The sequence below is a fragment of the Anolis carolinensis genome, chromosome 3 (genome assembly GCF_035594765.1).
Source record: "Anolis carolinensis isolate JA03-04 chromosome 3, rAnoCar3.1.pri, whole genome shotgun sequence".
In the NCBI taxonomy this organism is placed as follows: domain Eukaryota; kingdom Metazoa; phylum Chordata; class Lepidosauria; order Squamata; family Dactyloidae; genus Anolis; species Anolis carolinensis.
The window spans coordinates 181,954,829-181,976,048 of NC_085843.1; the positions used below are offsets into that span (position 1 = coordinate 181,954,829).

A 21,220-nucleotide genomic window follows, 5' to 3' on the forward strand; every position below is an offset into this window, starting at 1 on the left:
TATATAACATATATGAGGGACCTATATTTTCCATCTCATATTATAACACACAATTTGTGGATAACTTGGCTAGTTGTTAGAAATAATGGGGTTGATAGTTCAACAATTCTTGAAGAGCCACAGTTTTCTCAGCCCTGGCTACAATGTTGTATTTCTGCTCCCAATACTTCACGTCATGCTGGTAACTAACCAGGCCACTTATCTACAGGGCTGTCCTACCTCGTGCTTATTGCCATGCTATCCTCTTTTCAGTTTTTTTAAAATCAAATACATAAAAAGAGAACAATAGCTTCTGCAGTCAGGGACATTCTGTCTTTAAAAGATTTTAAAATAACATTTTGAACAGCCCCCTTCAGAAATGGAAGACTCCATTTCCACATCCTCCAGGACTAGAAGAGAGACCTATAAGAAAGAGGAGGAAGGAGGAGAAGACTGCAGTATCTACTGCAGTTGCTTTCTCATCCATTCCCATCCTTTGTTAGCAAAATTCTGATGCAAATGTTGGGAGATGGTTTGGTTGTGTGTTTTTTCACCTGTGTATTTCTCTTGCAGGCCCATCTGCTGAATATCCCAAGCTGGAATTGGAAAGAAGGGGATGATGCAATATGCCTTGCAGAGCTCAAGCTGGGCTTCATCGCCCAGAGCTGCCTGGCACCAGGCCTATCGACAATGCTGGCCAACCTCTTTTCCATGAGGTCATTTATAAAGGTAATGTCTCATCCTATTAGAGGACATTAGCATGGGATTCAATTTGTCATGGGGCTGAGTAGAGTGCATGGCCTAAACTCAAAACAGAGAGAAATACATCAACTTTGATGGCTAAAACATAAAACAACATATCCAAAGAAAAATAAAACCCATAGCCTATTACAAATTTGGCAGTGAGCCGGGTTCCTTCAAAATTATGTTTTTGTTTTTATTTGACACATCCATGGCCATTAGAGACTGTTCAAAGTACAATCCCTTTTTATTGTTTTTTTCTTCCTTTCAGATAAACCACATGTTTATCAATGTAGAAATTCTCTGCAGTTAAAAATATGATCTCTATCCAATCCATATGGCAACAAAGTGCCGAGAGAAAAAGACACATAGTTTTCCTTTCTCAGCTTTTTTTCTTCCCCCATCAAGTGGCTAGTGAATCCCTCACTGCAAGAATAAATATGAAACATATGTTTGTACAAAAGCCCAAACTTCCAACAACAATAATTCACTTATTTATTTCTTTACAATCAATGAGGCCCTCGAGGTTTAAGGGAAAACAATAATAAATGATACACTCCAGTAATTTTCAAACACAAGGGGGAACCTGTAATAGATTGCCGAAGCAAATCTTCATTTCTTCCCTTAGTGTTAATTTGATCTCATTTAGCTTTTGGCCACCTTTTTTTTTCCAAATTGGGAATCTGAATAAATTACGTTGGACAAAAAGGGTGCAGAAAAGATTTTACCAAGTGGATTGCACAGCCAATATGGAACAATTCACACAAAACCTTACTTATTCCCTTGTCATGCCATTCAATAAATATCTGTTCCCCTTGCCAAAAACAAAGACAATGCAGACAATCTTAATAACAGGGATGCTATTCAATGGAGTACATTTTCTTGTACTATTCAAAATTTTGTGAAAAAAGAAATAGATTCAGGTCCAGGAACATTTTCAAGATATTGTAGTATGGGAAGAATATTTTATCAAATCTGAAAATTGCTGTTGACAAATTCTGAGAAGGAGAAATCTCAACTAATGAGAACCATCACAGTTCAGGACTTATTCTGTACAAAAATGCATGTATAGTCTGCAATATTTTTCCATACAAAATATTTTAAGTTATTATTTGTGCAAAACCCCACATATGCATTCTGTGCAGAATAACCTCCAAACTGAGAATTGTGGTTTGCTTGCAGGAGGAAGTGGTTGCTAACATTATTTGTTACTTCCCTTAAGAATGGAATCAGGGAAGAATTAAATCTCTGTCTATTAGTCTGTTGCATTTTCTTTTAATTTTCTTTCTTTACAAAACCCCACATTTTCGATGCATATTTTTCCCACACTGGGATTTGGAGACCTTTTCCTATTTTGAAACTGTTTACAGGTTGAATTATGACCTCCTGCTGAAGTGGCCATTCTTAAATCCATGTGATTATCAGGTGGTCAACTGGTGGCAAAGCTGCTGGATACATACAGAATTATATCTTGTAATAAAAAGATTTTGCATTTCTCTTCTCACAAAGCACTAGAGTTTAGAAATTTTCAACTGCCAGGTTTTTCAAAATGACCAATGTGAAGGCATAGAAAAAACAGGGGGATGCTTTCCCGAAGTTTGTGGGGAAGCTCCTCCCCCCCACCTCACATCTCTTTTCAAGAATGACAAAAGACAGTACTTATTCACACAGTGCATAATTCATTTACTTTGTGTATTGCCACCAGATGTGGCCTTTAAAAGATCCTGTTTCAACAGTTCTTGGCCATATTTTTGTTGTTAACTAACTAACTACATATGCATATTCAGATTAGATCTTTGGAAAAATTACTTTTGTCGACAAGAACTCCCCAAATTTTCCATGGCAAGTTGCCCTCATAACTTAGGGGTCATTGTGGTGGTAGTGGTGGTAGTGGTGGTGGTAGTGGTGGTGTTCCTCTTAGCCTTTGTAAGGGAGAGTGGGGTAGAATCCTGCCCTTTCCAGTAGGCTCAGACAAAAATAAATCACTACTTTGTGTATTCCATCTTGTAAATTAGTTTATCACCTGTACTTCACTCTGAAGTTGCTCGTGTCCCATTTTTTATTTATAAAATGTTGGATAGTATGCATCTTGTACTTCTGAATGATGTAAATAACTAGTGTACAGAAACTTTACAAGTTCTTGACAGGTGAGCAAACTTGAAATATTGAAATGTTACATTTTATTGCTTGGGAGAATTGCATGTGATATGTATAGATTTTCAAGATCTCAACCTTGGTTTATTTGTTACCTCATGCAAGAGCAAATAATTTCAGGAATTTCCTCCCTGTTTGTGAAACACTATATTTTGGAATTTCATTCATGAAATTTTTTTTGCACAGAATACACATAGATGTTCTCCACAGAAGATGCGTTTTTGAGACAACAAATGTGTTTCCTGCACAAAAGCAATATTTTTTGCACAGAAAATATGTATTTTCAATAGAGTAGGAGAACTATACAGTGCCCATAAAGACACACTGAGGGTATCTGCATTTAGCAAATCGTCAAAATTTCATAATCTGACTAATTCCCAAAAAGTGTGACAACATTGTACAGCTAGTTGTCATTGATTATATCAAGGTGAAGCAAAATCAGAATGATAATAGTGTCTTCTAAGTATTATTCCCAGTTGGTATTAGTTTCAGAAAGTTTTGTCAGTAAAAAAGGCTAGAAGACATGTTGCACAACCTGTGACCCTACAAGTGTTTTGGACTTCAGCTTTCAAAATTCCTGAGCATTAAATAGGCTGGCTAGAACTTCTGGGAGTCCCAAACATCTGGAGGGCCACAGGTTGTACACCACTGTGCTAGAGCATGGAAGAGTTCCCTTTTGGGCTACAATTCCTAGAATTGTCCAAGTAGCATGTCTAGCCATAAACTAGCATTGAATGTCCAATATGCCTTACTGATTCATCTTGTGCATTGTTGCCCTGTTCTGTCTGGGAAAGTTCTAGGAGAGAAAGATGATAGATTTCTCAATTTCTTGTTGTTTCTAGACCACATAGAAATTGCCTCAGGCAAACAAGATTAGTGGAAATATACATATTAAGAGAATGCCAGCAAGAACTTAGCAGAAGTCATGTCATTCTTAAAAAATAGATTGAAGTGGAGAGATTCCTCCCCTGTATTCTCCCAGTCTGATTGCAAAACAGTATAATACGTCAGGAATATTTGATCAATCAAGGACAGATGTAGGTGATCGGTGGTGACAGTGCACACATTTAACTGATTATGGTTTAACTTTCCAGCCAAACTATTTGTGTAACCTCACTGCCCAACATTAGCAGTAAAGCATATGTCGCAAACTTTAAATGTTGTTTTGCAGTTGATTTTTTTCTTTTTGCTTTCTTAGCCACATTCTTCATATGGAAACTCTTACTCTGCATCAAACCTGACAAAAATAAATACATTCAAAATAACCAAAGTCCGTGACATTGCTCAATTGGAGCAATTTTTGAAAATACTTTAAAATATTTTCTTATTAAAAAGTTTGATAACATGAGAAAAAGAACTGAAACAGAATTCCAAGCAGTTGATTATACTAATTTAGTAATATATTTTATTCCATTTATATACATAATTCATTATAATATGTAGCACTACGTGGTAACATTTGAAAAAAATCTATTCCTGGATTAAAACTATTATCCCTGTGTAATTGTGCGGTGCTTACTTTAAAAGTTGTTATACTCCAGAAACTTTGTTTTTGTGGCTGCCACAAACTATGTTTAATTAGTTGAAACTCTATGGCAGGCATGGGCAAATTTCTTCCCTCCAGGTGTTTTGGACTCCGACTCCCACAATTCCTAACAGCCTACTGGCTGTTAGAGTTGTGGGAGTTGGAAGTCCAAAACACCAGGAGGGATGAAGTTTGCCCATGCCTGCTCTATGAATACCTCTATGAGGTATTAGTTGAAAAACTATAGCACAAAAATTGCTTAATATAATCCCTTTGAAGTCTGAATGAAAATGAAATCAAATGAAACATGCAGGGCCTAGGGCTGTGGCACAGGGAGTTGAAGGGCTGTATTCTGTCCTGCTTTGGGATTCTTAGATTTGAGGCTACAGCATCCATTACTTACAATATGCTGTCTGTTAAGCATATTTGTAGTGTTGTGTCTGAGGTGCAAGATTGATTTAGACCCTGCTGCTCTTTTAGGACCTGCACAGAGGTGGAATTACTATTGATGGCAGTTCCACCACCATTTTGACCACCCTAGTGTAGCAGTGATAGGCAAAATGGGAAAGTTAAGTCTGGATGTCACATAATGATTTGAACTCACAAACCAGTTCTTTGACTACTGGTGTCCTACCACAATGCCTTAAAGATGTTGTGTGCCTTCAAAGTATTTCCAACTTACGGTGATCCTAAGGTGGTCTTGTCATGGGACTTCCTTGGTAAAATTTGTTCAGAGAGGCTTTCATTTTACCTTTCTCTGACAGTATGTCCTAGGTAGCCCACTTTTTTGCACTGTTGAGTGAAGATTTGAACCCTGGTCTCCAGAGGCATAATCCAAGGCTCAAACCATTATAAGACTCATGTGTTAAATACAGAATGCCTCAGAAGGTCTTTATCTTGGCCTTAACACTCATATAACACATCCGTGTTTTAAATATTGTTTTAAAAGTCTTACAAATGATTATTTTAATATGGAAATGTATACCTTAGTAATATTATCACTGTCTTTTTATATATTATACTTGAAATATTATAACTTCTATTTTAGTTGTATCTATGTTTTAATCATATTGGGAGCTTCCTTGAGAGCTACCCACAATATTGGGACATAAGGCCAATATAAACAAATTACATGAATACAAGACTTTTAATGAAATTATATGAGTGATTTCCAAAAAAGTACATGGAATAGCACAGGAGGCATACTTTCTCTTTCCTTTTAAGAAGGTGCTGTTCCCATATTGCAAGCAGAATGGCAGCACAAATTATTTAGGTTTCATGACAGCTGGTTTTCAATACTGTAGATCACCTATCCCTGTACAATATGGGCTAATAAAGTTGAACTAGCAACAATGGCTTTCTTTTCAGTGCAGAGGGTGTAGCTGTAAAAACCTTTGTTTGTTTTGCTGAATAAACTTGTTCATATACTGAGTGGATATAAATCTTTCTGTATTAAGTATTGGAGATTCAAAGAAGATGGATGTCTTAGTTTCTTTCAGATATCATGAATCGGAAAACTAGCCTTTATTGGTCTTCATTGTTGTTACTATGGATGGGATAGCAGTTTCAGAGGTTGAGACTAGATACATTCCTCAAAGGCCTTCCTGTATTTTGGAAGATGGATGTCTTCTACTTCTGCAATGGCACAGGTTGAAAAATAATGCCAGAGTAAAATTTAGATTTAAAAACTTTGAAGAGAAGAGGCCAATTTTTATGTACTTCTTGGTGGGTTTCATGACCCAATCATACATGGTTTCACCCCACATCAGAGCGAATCCACAGGCTCCTAGTTGGGGGGGGGGGGGCATGAAGATGCCACTGCTCCACACTCTGCATCACCCACCTTACCTTCTCCCTCATCCCATGGGGAGAAGCATTGCCATTTGTATTGTGGGAATACAAATTAGCTCTGGAAATCTGAGGCAATGAGCTAGAGAACAGTACCCAGCTGGGTCTCTCTGTAAAGCACATGGGAAAATAGGAAGCTGAATAATATTGACTCACAGATCATTTAACTCAGAATTTTGAATTCTGACCAGCAGCATTTGTCCAGGATTTCAGGCAGATTTTCTATCTGAAATTTGTAGTATTTGATTGTAGTTGCTTATTCAAATAGTAACCAAGCCTAATCCTGTGTAGCTTCCCAAACCAGGTGAGTTCAGGGTATTATGAGAGCAAACAGGGTACTGATGAGAAATAAATGTTTGGAGAATTGTTCAGGTGACAAATGGCTAGATAGAATCATGTGAAATATAAATTGTTTTATAGTGGAATATCTATGTTAGAATATCTTCGGTTTTGTGAAAATGCTATATTTCACTGATGCTTTTCAGAATCAACTGTCCCTGCACATAATAAAGACTAGTCTTTGCCCTGAGATGTTTTCAATTGATTGTCGAATAGGTGCCACATTATTTTTTGCGTAATTCCCTAAAGCTCACACTTTTCATTTCTTTCTTTGCGAACTGCTGTGGGTCAGTATTGACATACCCCATATCATGGTAAATAATGTAAATAAGATGTATGTTATATATAACATACATCTTATTTACATTCTTTACCATGATATGGGATTTTATAGCTACCATTTTAAAAAAATAGGCAAACCTAGAAATAGAGTAAAACTTTATCCATAGATAGGGCAGTCACAAACAATGTACTGGTAGGAATTGCTTCACAAAGGCTCCATATCAATTTGTTGATTTTCAATTAAGAAATATTATGCTTTTGTTGTTCCGAATCAGTGATGAGACTGGAAGCACAACAACAACAGAATAAACCACTCTGGTTATAGTAGGGTCCTTTGTCAAGTTAGCTGATACAGCATTGTAGTTTTTGTAGAAACTATTTTATATAACAAAACATTGGTGGCTAACAATGGAATGACACAAAGAGCTGGGTTACATAAGGACTGCTTTATTTCAGAATAGGACTCAAAAAGAACAATATGGTAGGGAATTAATCTGATGTGGGTCAAGCTGAGGCTAGGTGTCTACATAAGATTACCTTCTCAGCCTTTTCTTGGATAAAACACCTAAACCCCAAGGGCAGTCCAGCTACTTAATGAAAACTAAACTCAGGCTCTTCATGTACAAGGCTCAAAAGGACAGGTTGCTCACCTGTAACCATGTTTCTTCGAGTGTACTCTGTGAATTCACACTAATGGAGAAGCTGCGCCTGCGCAGGTTCCGACGGAAACTCTTCCAAGCTGAAGTTCAAATTTTGGCGGTAACCACGCCCCCCTTCCCAAGGGGCATATAAGGCAGCCCCAGGCGCCCGCTCTCCAGTTCCTACGCCGCCAAGGCAACGAGAAAGGGAGAGGTTTGCCAGAGGGGAAGGAAGGGCGGGTTTGTGTGAATTCACAGAGTACACTCGAAGAAACATGGTTACAGGTGAGCAACCTGTCCTTTTTCTTCGTGTACTCTGTGAATGCACACTAATGGAGACTAACACGCTAAGGTCCCGGATGGTGGGACAAGGCAAACTCGACAATCAGTGAATGTCCAAACACATGTTTATTAGGACATAGAAAAAATAACCGTCCCAAGGGACCAGTGCAATAAATTGTCCGAAAGGACCAGTGCAATGCAACATGAGCATCATAGAAGAAGAACATAACATGGAAGGAATTTTTCAATAAACATGATAGAGAAAAATACACAATTGCGTAGTGCATATAAACGCTCTCCCAGGGGGAGAGGGACAAACACATCTTGGTCTTTGGCATATCCGCCAGGGCCAACGAGGCGGTACAAAGCAACAGAGCAACTGCTCAATACAATCATGGGGAAAAAAAAAACATATCCCTAGAGGCAGGTATGGGGAAAAAACCCCGTCCAACTTGAAGGAGAGGTATAGAGAGTCACCTGTGGGTGAATATGAAGAGAAAAAACGTCTGAGAGTCAGGAGAGGCAAGATGAGAGTACTGATCTTGCAAAGGCCGAGTCTTTAAGGGCCTTACTGTCCAGCCTGTAGTGAGAGACAAACGTGAGAGGGTTTGACCAGATAGCCGCTTTACATATGGAGTCAAGCGGAATACCCCTAAGGAAGGCGATCGACGCCGAGAGGCCCCTAGTCGACCTCGGGCGGATGGAAGGAGGGGGAGGTCGCTTGGCTAGTTCATAGGCCAACTCAATGGCCTGAGCGATCCAGTGGGACAGTCTTTGGGAAGAGATGGGATTACCCAACTTGTCCTGGGCATAGGCGACAAAGAGTCTTTGTGACTTACGAATGTCCTTAGTACGGTCCCTGTAGAAAAGAAGTGCTCTCCGAACGTCGAGAAGGTGCAGTTTTTGCTCGAGAGGAGAGGAGGGGTTAGAGAAGAAAGCTGGTAAGACAATGTCCTGGTTGAGGTGGAAGGCTGACACCACCTTAGGAAGAAAGGTAATGTCCGGGCGAAGAACAGCGCGGTCATGGTGGAAACGAAGATAAGGCTCGTCGACTCTGAGGGCAGCGAGCTCGGATGGCCGTCGTGCCGACGTGATCGCCACCAGAAAGGCCAACTTCCAGGAGAGCAGGCGTAGATCGGTCGAGGCAAGCGGTTCGAAGGGAGCAGAAGACAGTTGAGAAAGTACAAGTTCGAGGCTCCAGCCCGGCGTAGGTGGTAGCGACGGCGGGCAGATGTTATTGTAGCCCCGGAGAAAGGTTTTGATCAGGTGGTGAGAAAAAAGAGATGGCTGGCCGTGGCGCTGAAAAGACCAGGAAAGAGCTGCGAGATAAGCTTTTATAGAGGCAAGAGAAAGTTTCTTCTCGACGAGAGTCATGAGGAAGTCGAGGACCACCGATACCGAGGTCGGGAAGGTGTCGACGTTACGGGATCGAAGGAAGGCATGAAAGCGAGAGAGTTTGTAGGAATAAGCCTTGGTAGTAGACGGCTTATGGGCTGCCCGCAGGACGTCTTGCAGATTCTGCGGAAGAGAGGCTAGGTAAGAATCCTCCATGCAGTGAGATGAAGGGAAGAAAGGTCCGGGTGAAGAATTTTGCCGTCCTCCCGTGAGAGAAGGTGCGGCGAGAGAGGCAGAGGGTGAAACGATCCTCTGGAGAGGCGAAGAAGGGCTGGATACCACGGTTGGCGGGGCCAGGCCGGAGCTATGAGAATCGCCGTGACCGAGATCGAGAGAAGTTTTTCGAGAACTTTCGGTATGAGGGGAATCGGTGGAAAAAGATAAAGCATCTCCGCCGACCAGTCCAGAAGAAAGGCATCCCCTAGGCAGCCGGGGAAAGAGTTCGGGGGGAGCCTCGCTCCGTAGCGGGGTAGCTGAGCGTTGTGGGGAGACGCGAAGAGATCCAGAGTAGGGCGCCCCCAGAGGCGGAACAGACCGTCGAGGACCTCGGGATTGAGCTTCCATTCGTGAGAGGAAGAAGTCATCCTGCTGAGGGCATCCGCTAAGCCGTTTTGGGCGCCCGGTAGGTGGATTGCAGAGATCTGTACGCCGTGGGCTATGCACCAAATCCAGAGACGAGAGGAGAGGAGCATCAGTTTCCTCGAACCCGTACCACCCTGTTTGTTGATGTAGAATACTGCTACTAGATTGTCCGATTGAATGAGGATGGACTTGTGGCGGATGAGGGGGGAGAATGCTTTTAGGGCTTTGAGAATGGCGAGAAGTTCGAGGAAGTTTATGTGGTTGGCCCTCTCTGACGGGGACCAAAGATTTTGAACCGTTAGACCGTTCATGTGGGCTCCCCAAGCGTAGGTGGAGGAGTCTGTGGTTATGGTTAGCGATGGCGGGGCTGGATGGAAAGGAAGGCCCTTGCACACGTTTTGGTGAGACATCCACCATGAGAGAGACTGGCGGACGGACGACGGTACCGACAGGTATCTGGAGTTGTGGTGGTGGAACGGTTTGAAAGTGTCTATAAACCACCTTTGCAGGGTCCGAAGGCGCAGCCTGGCAAACGGGGTCGTGAGAACCGTGGAGGCCATGTGGCCTAGAAGGACCTGAATGACACGGGCTCTGACCCTCCGGGCAGATCGACAAAGGGCGATATGGTGGCGGAGAGCCAGGAATCTGTCGAACGGAAGTGACACAGTCTCTGCGACGGAGTCGAAGAGGGCCCCGATGAACCGGATTCGGGTTGACGGGGAGAGATTTGACTTCTCGGAATTGAGTTGGAGGCCGAGAGATTTTAGAAGACGCAGCGTGAAAGAGACGTGATTTTGGAGAAGAACCGGGTCGGGCCCGACGAGAAGCCAGTCGTCCAGATAAGGAAAGACCGTGATGCCATGTAGCCTGAGGTGGGCCGCTACGGCGGCGACAACCTTGGTGAAGACCCTCGGGGCCGTGACGAGACCGAAGGGCAAAACGGTAAACTGGTAGGTTTGGTCGAGAACTTTGAAGCATAGGAACCGTCTGTGCGCCTCTCGTATTGCCACGTGGAAGTAGGCGTCTCGTAAGTCTATGGAGGCAAAGTAGTCTCCCCGCTGCAGCATCGGGAGGATAGAGGCAATAGAGACCATCCTGAATTTGGAGGGGCGGATGAATATATTGAGTGCCCTTAAGTCCAGAATCGGGCGTAGCCCGCCTCCTCTTTTCGGGACTGTAAAGTATCTGGAGAAGAAACTTAAAGGGTCCAGTTCGGGAGGGGAGGGACGGATAGCGCCTTTGGCCAGTAGCGCTTCGACTTCGGCCAGTATCTCTGGGGAAGGGTTTGAGTGGAGAACGTGACCTGTAGGAGGGAGGTCCATGAACTCTAAGGCGTAGCCGTCTTGGACAATGCGGAGAACCCATGCATCTGAAGTAATAGAGTCCCATTGATTGTAGAAAGGGGCTAGTCGGTCTGCAAAGATACCGAAGGGACGAGGCAGCGTGGGCTCTACAACGGTAGCGGGCGAGGAGCTTTGGCAGGGGTTGGCGTCAGGTACGCCGATTAGGCTGCGGAGGAGCAGGGGTGGATCGACCGCGTTGCTTTTGCGGATGAGGTCCCCGGCGAGGTTGGTGATGGGCTTGATTGTTCGAGCCCGAAGGCCGCCTGAAAGAATGGTGTCTGAAAGATTGCGGCGGGAAACGGCGGGAACGGTGCGGGAACCAGCGAGTGCGCTGAGGTTGAGGTTGGTCGCCACATTTAGACGCAAGAATTTTAAAGTCATGATTAGACTTGAGTTTGTCATCGGTACCGGCGTGAAAAAGTCCGAGCGCGTCAAAGGGAAGGTCCTCAATGACCTGTCTGGAAGATGAGGAGAGACCCGAAGACCTCAGCCAGGCGTGGCGGCGAATGGAAATCGCGTGGGCAATCATTTTACCCGCAGTATCACCTGTATGCTTCGCCATTTGTATTTGGTGGTGAGCGAGCGAGTCTGCCTCCTGTTGGAGGGTAGTGAGGACGGAGCGGTCTTCGTCCGACATCTTAGCGAAGAAGGGCTGCGCCTTCTCCCAGATAATTTGTTGGTAGGCACCCATGCAGGCTCCATAATTCGCCATGCGGCAAAGCAAAAGGGCTCCGGAATAAAGTTTTCGACCCACGGCGTCGAAGCGCTTCCCCTCTCTGTCGGCCGGAGTATTCGACTGACGACCTGAGGATTGAGAGGCCTTAACGACCAGGGAGTTAGGGTCGGGATGGTGTTTGAGCCACTCCAGGGTATCATCGTCGGTACGGTACCAAGTCTCGATCCTCTTCGAGGTCGGAGGAATGGAGGAAGGGTTTTTCCAGGAGGCCTGGATAACGTCCAACAGATAAGGCAGAAAGGGGAGTAGCGTGGCCGGCGGAGCTTGGGCCTGCACCCTTTTGAAGACTGGGTCAGACACTGCTTTGGAGGTTTGCTTGATCTCCAAACCCAGGGCGTCGGCCATCCTGACCATTTGCTCAGCGAAAGCGCGAACATTGTCAGTAGGAGAAGGCGGGTCCGCCTCATACGCGTCGTGGGGAGGAGAGAGGTCGAGACCGAGAGAGACCACCGAGGCCGAGAGGACAGAGTCTGGGCGGTCGACATCAGCATCTTCCTCCTCAGCCCCTTGGGGGGACTGAGGGGGAGAAGACAGCACAGTCTCGGGAGGAGGCAAGGCCTCGCGGGAAGAGAGGGCCGGAGGCCGAAGGTCCTTAGAGGCTGAGGCCTGGGCTGCCCGAGCCAGGCGAGCCGTTTGTCTGCCACGCTCCGGTGTCGAGGTGGGAGGGAAGAGCTGTTGGCGCGACGAGCGAGGCGGCGCAAGGGGCTCCGGCACCGGCACCCTGACCACCGTTTGGGTAGAGTGGTGGGGTGAGTCCTGCAGCTCCCCATCAGACAGGGGGTGCAATGGAGACTGAGAAACATCTCTAGGCCTCTGGGCTGGTACAATAGGAGAAGACCTTCTCGAGGAAGTTGTCGAGGAAGATGGCGGGTCTTTCTTTGAGGAGGCCGAGGAGGAGGAGCGCTGAGTTAGCCGTTTCTTCGCCGGCGGTTGCTTGGATGCAACCCTCAAGGACTTGCCAGGTGTGGGAGGAACCACAGCTGAGTCGGATTGCGCTCGACGAGACTCCTCGTGAGCCCTTTTAAAGGCTATTTTGATAGCAGAGGAGGACGGAGGGGAACCGATATGAGAGCGGATCGAGGTCACCGAAGCCAGAGAGCTCGACGTCGAGGAAGGTCCCACCTTTCCGGAGCGGGTCGACACGGTCGCCGTCGTCACAGTACACGGTGGTTTGACCGGTTTAGCGGCCCTGGAGGTCTTGGACGCTCTGGACGAGACCGAGGAAGCCTTGGCTGCCGGAGGCTTAGTTGGTGGTGCCGACATAGCTCTCAAAGCTGAGGACGCCGACGTACCCGACGTCGACGGAGTCGGTTCTGGCGCGAGAGATTTTTCGTAGAGCGCCGCTCTAAGCCTAGCGGCTCTGTTCTTTCTGGCCTGAGCCGTGAGAGCTAGGCAAAAACGGCAGGTACTGACCACATGAGCCTCGCCAAGACAGAAGAGGCACTTGGCGTGGCCGTCCGAGTCAGGAATTTTAGCAGCACACTGCGTGCAACGCTTGAAACGAGTAGTAGACATGCGAAGAGTCCGAAGTGAACCTTGCGGCGGAAAAAAAGGAACTGGAGAGCGGGCGCCTGGGGCTGCCTTATATGCCCCTTGGGAAGGGGGGCGTGGTTACCGCCAAAATTTGAACTTCAGCTTGGAAGAGTTTCCGTCGGAACCTGCGCAGGCGCAGCTTCTCCATTAGTGTGCATTCACAGAGTACACGAAGAAAAACCATATAACTGAGTGTGAAGCCCCCAGATCTGCCTCAATATAGACTCTTCCCCACATCACAGGATGTGAAATGTCTGTTTTAGAAACATACTCTTCACCAAACAGTGTGCCAAGGTGTATACTGACCCTTAAATTCTTCTCCTGCTATCTGCCAAGCTGAACACTGCCACACATAGTTGATCATTCTAGTTTAGGAATTGCCAAACTTTTTTGTGTTTGGGCCACATTGTAGGCCAGACCAGGGCAGGTGAGCTGGGCTAGGGGGGGGAGTGGGGAGGAGGACAAGGGCAGTTGGCACAGGAGGGAGAGGCTGGGGTGGCTGGCGTGGAGACGGTTGGCAGGGGGTGAAGCCCGGGGTGGTTGGCATAGCGGGGGGGGGGGGGGGAGGATCCTCCTTTCAGTCTAGGGATGCTACAACCCAACACAGCCCAGGCTGAGAGGAGGAAAGACATGCGGCTCCGGAGAGCCCTTGCCAGCCTTATGTCTCTGCCTTGGTCCTCCACTGCATCTGCATAATGAGAGGAGGACTGAGGCAGACAAGGACCAGGTGAAAGATCCTAAGAGGCTGTGCCCGGCCCACAGGCCTGAGTTTGCCCATGCCTGTTCTAGTTCCTCAGTATGGAGTACCTAGAAATACCAGGTAAGGGGGGGGGGGAATTCTTACCTAACCCCAAAGCAATCAGGAAACTCATACTGAACTGGGGGCAGGAGGATGGCCTGTGCAACAAGAGGTATGTGAATAGTGATGACTCTGTCTTAAATGGTCTAACACCCCACCCTATGACATGCTGCATTCTAGCACCTCAATACCTCATGGCACATGCCAAGCCTCCTGGTTTCTGATCAATATGGTGCCCTACCTGCATATCTCATGGTGCATCCTTCCTTGCCAAAGGTACTCTGTCCCTCATATGTTGTGGGTATGTTCTTCCCTCTATGCTGATTATTGTAGAGAGATTATTATTATTATTATTATTATTATTATTATTATTATTATTATTATTATTATCTTCATTTCTATCCCGCTCTTCTCACCCCGCAGGGGACTCAGAGCAGCGTACAACATATATTTAGGCAAAAATTCAATGCCACATTATACAAAGCAAATAAAACATAACAAAAAAATCAATAGGAACAATTAACATATAAATACAATTTAAAACCATTAACATTAAGATATTAAAACATAAAAATATAAAAACAGCAGCTAGGTACCCCCCCCCCCCCCCCCATGATCTTAAGGTCTTCTTTAGCTCCCTTATTAACTGGTAAAGCAATTAACCGAGATACCAAGCTTAATTACTTAAAATTGATTTGGGTTTAAGCACTTTTTATTTATTTTTGCAGAATATAATTTCAAACTCTAAAATAGGTTGTTTGTTTCCTCCTTTCTAGATTGAAGAGGATACGTGGCAGAAATACTACCTGGAAGGAGTTGCTAATGAAATGTATACAGAGTATCTTTCTAGTGCCTTTGTTGGTCTGTCATTCCCTGCTGTTTGTGAGTAAGTAGTGCTGCAGTTGACTTCTTCATCCTCTGTAATAGCAACAAAAGTACTTTTCTCCTAATTCCTCCAAATACTGCGAATTAAAATTCAGAAAAAGTAGATGTTACAATTGTGGCAACAAATAATATTTTCTCAAATTCAAAGGTTTTTCAATGCAAAGTACATAGAAAATAGGACTACTTGTAATTAGTTTCTTACGGTGATTTATCAGCAATTGTGACTAAAACGTTGCAGTCACTCTGTGCAAACAAAGATATTGGGATCTGATTGGAATACAACACTGGGTAACTTAGTAATCCTTCATTACTCTTTTGCCCCTTTACAGTATGCTTCTGGCATGAATGATTGTATAGTTATTCCAACAGTTTTCTCATGTCTTCACTAAATTTAGAGGAATTATCCTAAAACATATAGCTCTGTTTAGATATATTCAGTATCTGACTTTAAGAAAGAGGCTATGACATGTTTAAGAGGCTGGTATTTTTGCACCTATTTTAGGGTTGAACAGTGGCATCACTAAGCTTGATGTCATCCAGTATGGTAACTTAAGAGTGTCACCCACATGAATTCAAGGTGTTATCCTCTCCTGTACCAGAACATACAGAATTCTTAGTAATGCATTTTCTAGTAATTATACTTGTAAATCGTAATTCCTACATATGACTGAATGTACTGATAAAATCAGTGACTTCATGTAATTAAGTAATAATGAAGCTCTGAACAGAGTGCATGCACATTAAAAGTTTCAAAAAGCAAATTAGCATAGAGTGATAGTCTTGTAAATCTACTGATAGAGCACATGCTAATTTGGTATGAAAAATGTTGTTATGGTTATAATTACATGGATATTTTTATAAAGGAAATAACACATTTCTGCTGAAATACTACACAAACATTTTCTGTTCGGTAATTTTGGTGTCTCTGATGGTGTCACCCAGTATGGCCTGTAAGCCCTAGTAGTATCACTAGGATTGAATCTAACCGACAGAATGAAAACAAAGAATGGCATGATTGGCAAACATTTGTCACAAGCAAAAGAGTTTAGGCAATACCATTCTAAATGGTTTAGCATGGTGGAACTTCATCTCAAGATTTAACATCATTTTGCTTATGCAACACTTTAAAATTAATGTTATTTCTGTGACTGGAATGAGTCTTTGGAAGACTAAAGACGACAAATTTTCAATGGTTGAACATTATCTGCATACCAGAAAGGCAGAAAAACATTGATTTCTAATATTAAACAGTCATCTCAGTACTATTAATGCATATTCGAACAATGTATTATTATCACTCAGAATGCATTCAATAAAATTGTCAAACTGCACCTGTTGTCATCATCATACCATCTCTGAAATGAAAAGTGCCAGATTTATCCCATATAATAAATCTTTTAAACATGTTTCTAATGGAAAACAAAAGCATTTCTCAGTGTGCTATTCCAAAAACCATTCTTTAGTATCTTAATTCAGAGTAGGCGACATGTTATCAAGATATTAAATACTGTTTTTTTTAATGGTTCCTTGTGAAAATTGAATATATCTCCTACTTTCCAGGATGCATATTTTTGGAAGTTTACAGTCACAATGTTATAACTGATTTAAAGAGTACCTGATCACCTCAGTAAAACCTCAGTTATTGTTTATCTCTACAGAACAAATCTGAAATTTGCAGACATGTGTAAAACTAGTGAAAATATTCAACTTCAGATAGGTTGAAGTATATCCTTATTGGTTGTATGAATACATTCAAAGTTATCGCGTTGTCATCCCTGTGGAACCTCAAACACATTCCTCCCACTCAAGCTCACTAAAGCCATAGCTGCTAAAGCTCATGGGCCCACCAGATACTATAATGTACCCCCTGAGCCCCTAGAAAGATGTATTGGCTCATTCCATATATGTGAGTGTCTGCCCTACAACACTGGGGGGAAATTGTTATTTCCTGGTCTCAAACTAATATCAGTTGTGGAACTGCTAACGAATATTGCAGGCTTCAAAACATATTGACATTATTAACAGTTAATTTGCTTAGAACAGCAACTACACCTAAAGTGGTATCCATGTTTGTGGCTCACATGCCAAGTTTTAATGTGTAGGAGCTACAGCTCAGACACACAGGCACCCTTTTCCTCTTCTTTCTGCTCTTCCTTCTCTTTTCATGGGACAGGTCTTAAGGCACTGAACACAATTCATTTCAGCACTGCAGTAAATCCAATGACCAAATCCTATAGCCAACTTATGCTATGGGCCAGGGGGACACCACTGATCATTTATACAGATCAAAAACCTGTATCATATTAAGGTTAACACACATGTAGATAGGACATCAGGGCATTTGTATGCATTGCTAGAATAAACATAAGGTATAGAGACACATGAGATGCGGTTATTCAGTCTGACAGATACTGTCATATCTGGGTTGCTAGGAAGGGAATGCTCAGAAAGTTGCATATGTGGAGGTGCATAGTTGGGGGCTGCAGTTGGAATCCAAGGAAAGGGGAATGTTACACACAAACACAGAGACACACTTTGATTCCTGTTTCCTGGTCAGTAGAGTCAACTTTTGTATGTTGAACTGTTCTCCAAAGTTTCACAAAGATTCTAGGTCTGAGCAGTTGTGATTGTAGTATGATAGCTGTGATAAGTACTCTGTGTTCTTAGGATCTGAATTACTACTCGAAATCACGATCCTTAAACATCCTGTGAGAATAAGGGAGATGACTAGTTTTCTGATATGAGAAAAGAGAAAGTACCAAGCAAAGTACACTTATATGACATACATTCCATTTATCCAAAATAATTGACATTAGTCTGAATGAGAATTGAGAGGAATATAACACATTTGGATAATACCTTTTCATTTGCAGATATGTCTTACTTTCAAAAATAAAAGACAGACATGAAAAATATTTCCATTTAGTAGCAAAAATCATCAGACTTTATGTTTTTAGAATGAGCTTCTTATTTTTACATAATTAGCTATTTTGGTATAACATACATTTTTTTAAAATCCTATTTATGTACCTTCTGTACATCTTACATATTTTCATCGCATAGATGTTTCCATGCACATTTGTAGACATGGACAATAAATACATGGAGGCCAGAAGCCCTTGGAACTCCTTGAGCTCCATGTGGTTCATTTTATTTTCCCATCATATTCTGCCTTCTAAACCCAGTTCCTTACTTTGGTATAAAGGTGAAGAAAAATGCATGGAATATAAATTCAGAAGTGAGTTTTCTAATTATTCCAGAGCTTGAATTGAATTGAATAAAACTGATTTGTGGGTTAAGTGCTCGCCGTCAGAATGATTTGCAGTAAATTGCAACAAAAAGTGATTGGCTTATTAACAGATAATGTTAGCATTCCCTGTTGTTTCATATGAATCTTTGCAGAAGATGTCACTTGCTACGCATAAAATGTTTCTTGCAACATTTTCTGTTGTAGCTAATTGTGCCTCATTGGGTGCAATCCTGTGAAGCATACCTCCTGAGAGCAGAGGCTCCAAGCTTCTGTCATTGATAAGACAGATGGGTTTCCATATGGTTCTTGAAAATGTGTTTATTATGCCTGTGTTGAGTCCAGAGTTATCATTTGTATTACATGTCAGGATAATCAATAAATAAGTAGTGTTGAATGGCACATTCCTGAAGCATTTGATTACCCAGAATCTTAATTATCTGTTTCCTGGTTGAAATTAAGCAAGTACTGTAATTCACACTGAACCAATGTTTTAATGATAACGGGACACCCCCCCCCCCCCCATTTTAATAGATTAAATTTCAGCAGCAATTTTAATATGATGTTGTACATCACACAACTTGAATCTTCATGAAAACTTTGACTACAGTTAGGACAGAGACTTTTAAAGATTGGGGCAGATATTCATTTGTGCCCACTTCCTTGGGGCCAGTGTGTGTAGTGGTTGGAATATTAGAGAAAAGATTAGGGAAATAAGGGTTCTAGCTCCCCTTCCTCCCACCCCAGGCATGAAGCTTTTTGGGTTATTGCTTGCCAGTCATTGACGTTTAGTAACTTTCCTTGCAGGATTGTTGTGAGAATAAATTGGAAAGAAGAGAAATTGAGTGTAAACCCTCTCAAGTTACTTGAAGGGTGAAAGGATGAATATACTATTCTCTTAGTAGTAGTAGTAATGGTCTATGACTGGCTGCTACTGTTGATGCCGGCCATGGCCATAATGATCACCATGTCCATGGTGGCATGACAAAAGGACACTGCCATCAGTAGAGATAGCGCCCCCCCCCCCCCCTACACTTTTGGTTTCCACATTAATGGGACTCCACCTCCCCCCAAACACACACACACTATGGTTATGGAGCTCAAGTTTTTTCAAAGAAAAGGTTGACAACAATGAAGCATTGTTGTGTGAAGGCTAAGATAGTGACCTCTGTCCCTCCTCCCAGAGATCTGACTTGGTGTCAAGCCCAATGATATTCCTATCATGGAAAAATGTTGGATGCATTCTAGGTTGTGAACATTCATGTTGGGTTCATTCTAGATTGTGAACATTTTCTTTTTTTCCTCCCGTGAATGACATTTTCCTAGATGTGCATATTGCATGTTCAGAGGTTAACCTTACTTTGCTTTTATACTTTATTTGGAAAAAATTAGTGCACAACTTTTATTGATAACAACTCCATATAGGCTGGGCACACCCATAGGTCTAGATATTTCAAGGAAATTGATTAATGATGGTTAAACTAAAAAAAAAACCCTGCCTGTTTGCCAGGTGACCACCAGAATGATAGGTATGTAATTCCCTAGAGGATGATGTCATAGGGGCTTAGTTTCCTTGTCACCAGAAGGTGTGGGAAAGGCAGATGTGCCCTCCCACCTTGGTGAGCACACCCTCATCTATTTCACATGCAAAGTCCCATAAGGAGACCCCCCCCTGCATGCTTTTAGTTACCAAACACCACCTCCTGGATGCCATGCCAAATTGCCCAAAATTGAGGCAAACAAGAGTACACAATCAGAACCACTTACATTAATACAAATTTGTTAAATATGGTACATTAGAGGAAAAGTAGAAGGAATTGACCTCCAAAGCCAAGAAAGGCTTTAGCACTGGGGAACTGATTTTATAGTTCAGTATCCAACCAAAGTTAAGCCTACATCTGGACCTACTGCTACCAGCATTTCCTGAAGCTTTCTGCTTATTTTCCAAGACTGTGCAAATTGCATAGTTTGCAAAGCACTCTTAGACATTTTTGAAATGTGTGGATTTCCCTTACATTGACTCTAGTGTATCTGTATACTTTTTTGGCAGTACACCATTTTTCATATACATTTTCCAATTACACAGTATAGGCAACCTTCCATATCCATGGGTGCCACATCAATTAACCATGGCTTGGAAATATATAGAAAATTCCAAAAAGCTGGCCCTGATTTTGCCACACATCGAGAACAATACCGATGTGTAGTAGCCTCCCACCATTCCCAGATCCTCAGTGTCTCTCTCATTTTAGTTGTTTGCCATTTTACATACTTGATGCAATTTTTCTACTTCAATGTATATACTGTGGCTTGAATATCTGTGGATTTTGGGGTCCATTGGTGTTCTGAAATCAAACCCAATATTAAAAAGCTAAAGGACTGCATTAGATAAAACTGCCTCATGGCTCAGATTCAGGTCATAAGTCACTACTTGAGTCTGAAAGTGTTCGATTTCAAAACTGAGGGTTTTATAACGGCATGTTTATTTAATCAAATGTGTCATAAATTCAGTGAGGAAAAAAAATACCATTGAATTGTCTCAACCTGCAAGTCATGGATTTTGTTTTGTTTTATAAAACTGTCTGTGGAAGCTATAGCTTATTGGAATACGAATTTAATGATACCATAAAGACAGCAGTTATTTGATTATGAATACCCTTGTCCTTTGATCATTGCATTTTTCCCAGCCATATGCCTTTGCTGTGTGTTGAAGATTCAAGTATAGAGAGGTGACCATCCTTTTATACATCAATATTGCCAAAATAAATCACAGCAAAATCATATCCATATTCTTCAAGATTATAACAAGAGAACAGAGAAAAACAAACACTTTTATAGTTATCTACCTATACACTTTTAGTGAGCCAACAATATAGTTTTTATGTCTAATTTATGCAAGTGAAAGGCTCAGC

At 42.6% G+C, this 21,220-nt stretch overlaps 1 protein-coding gene across 26 annotated transcripts in view; it reads left to right on the plus strand.

Moving 5' to 3' along the window:
- Nucleotides 1-21,220, plus strand: part of kcnma1 (potassium calcium-activated channel subfamily M alpha 1) — a 657,167-nt gene that overhangs the window by 475,082 nt on the left and 160,865 nt on the right. For all 26 annotated transcript variants that reach the window (XM_062977436.1, XM_062977437.1, XM_062977438.1 and 23 more), the window contains exons 14-15: nt 553-708; nt 14,953-15,062. In XM_062977436.1, the coding sequence (XP_062833506.1) occupies nt 553-708; nt 14,953-15,062 (266 nt within the window). The remainder of the gene's footprint in view (nt 1-552; nt 709-14,952; nt 15,063-21,220) is intronic.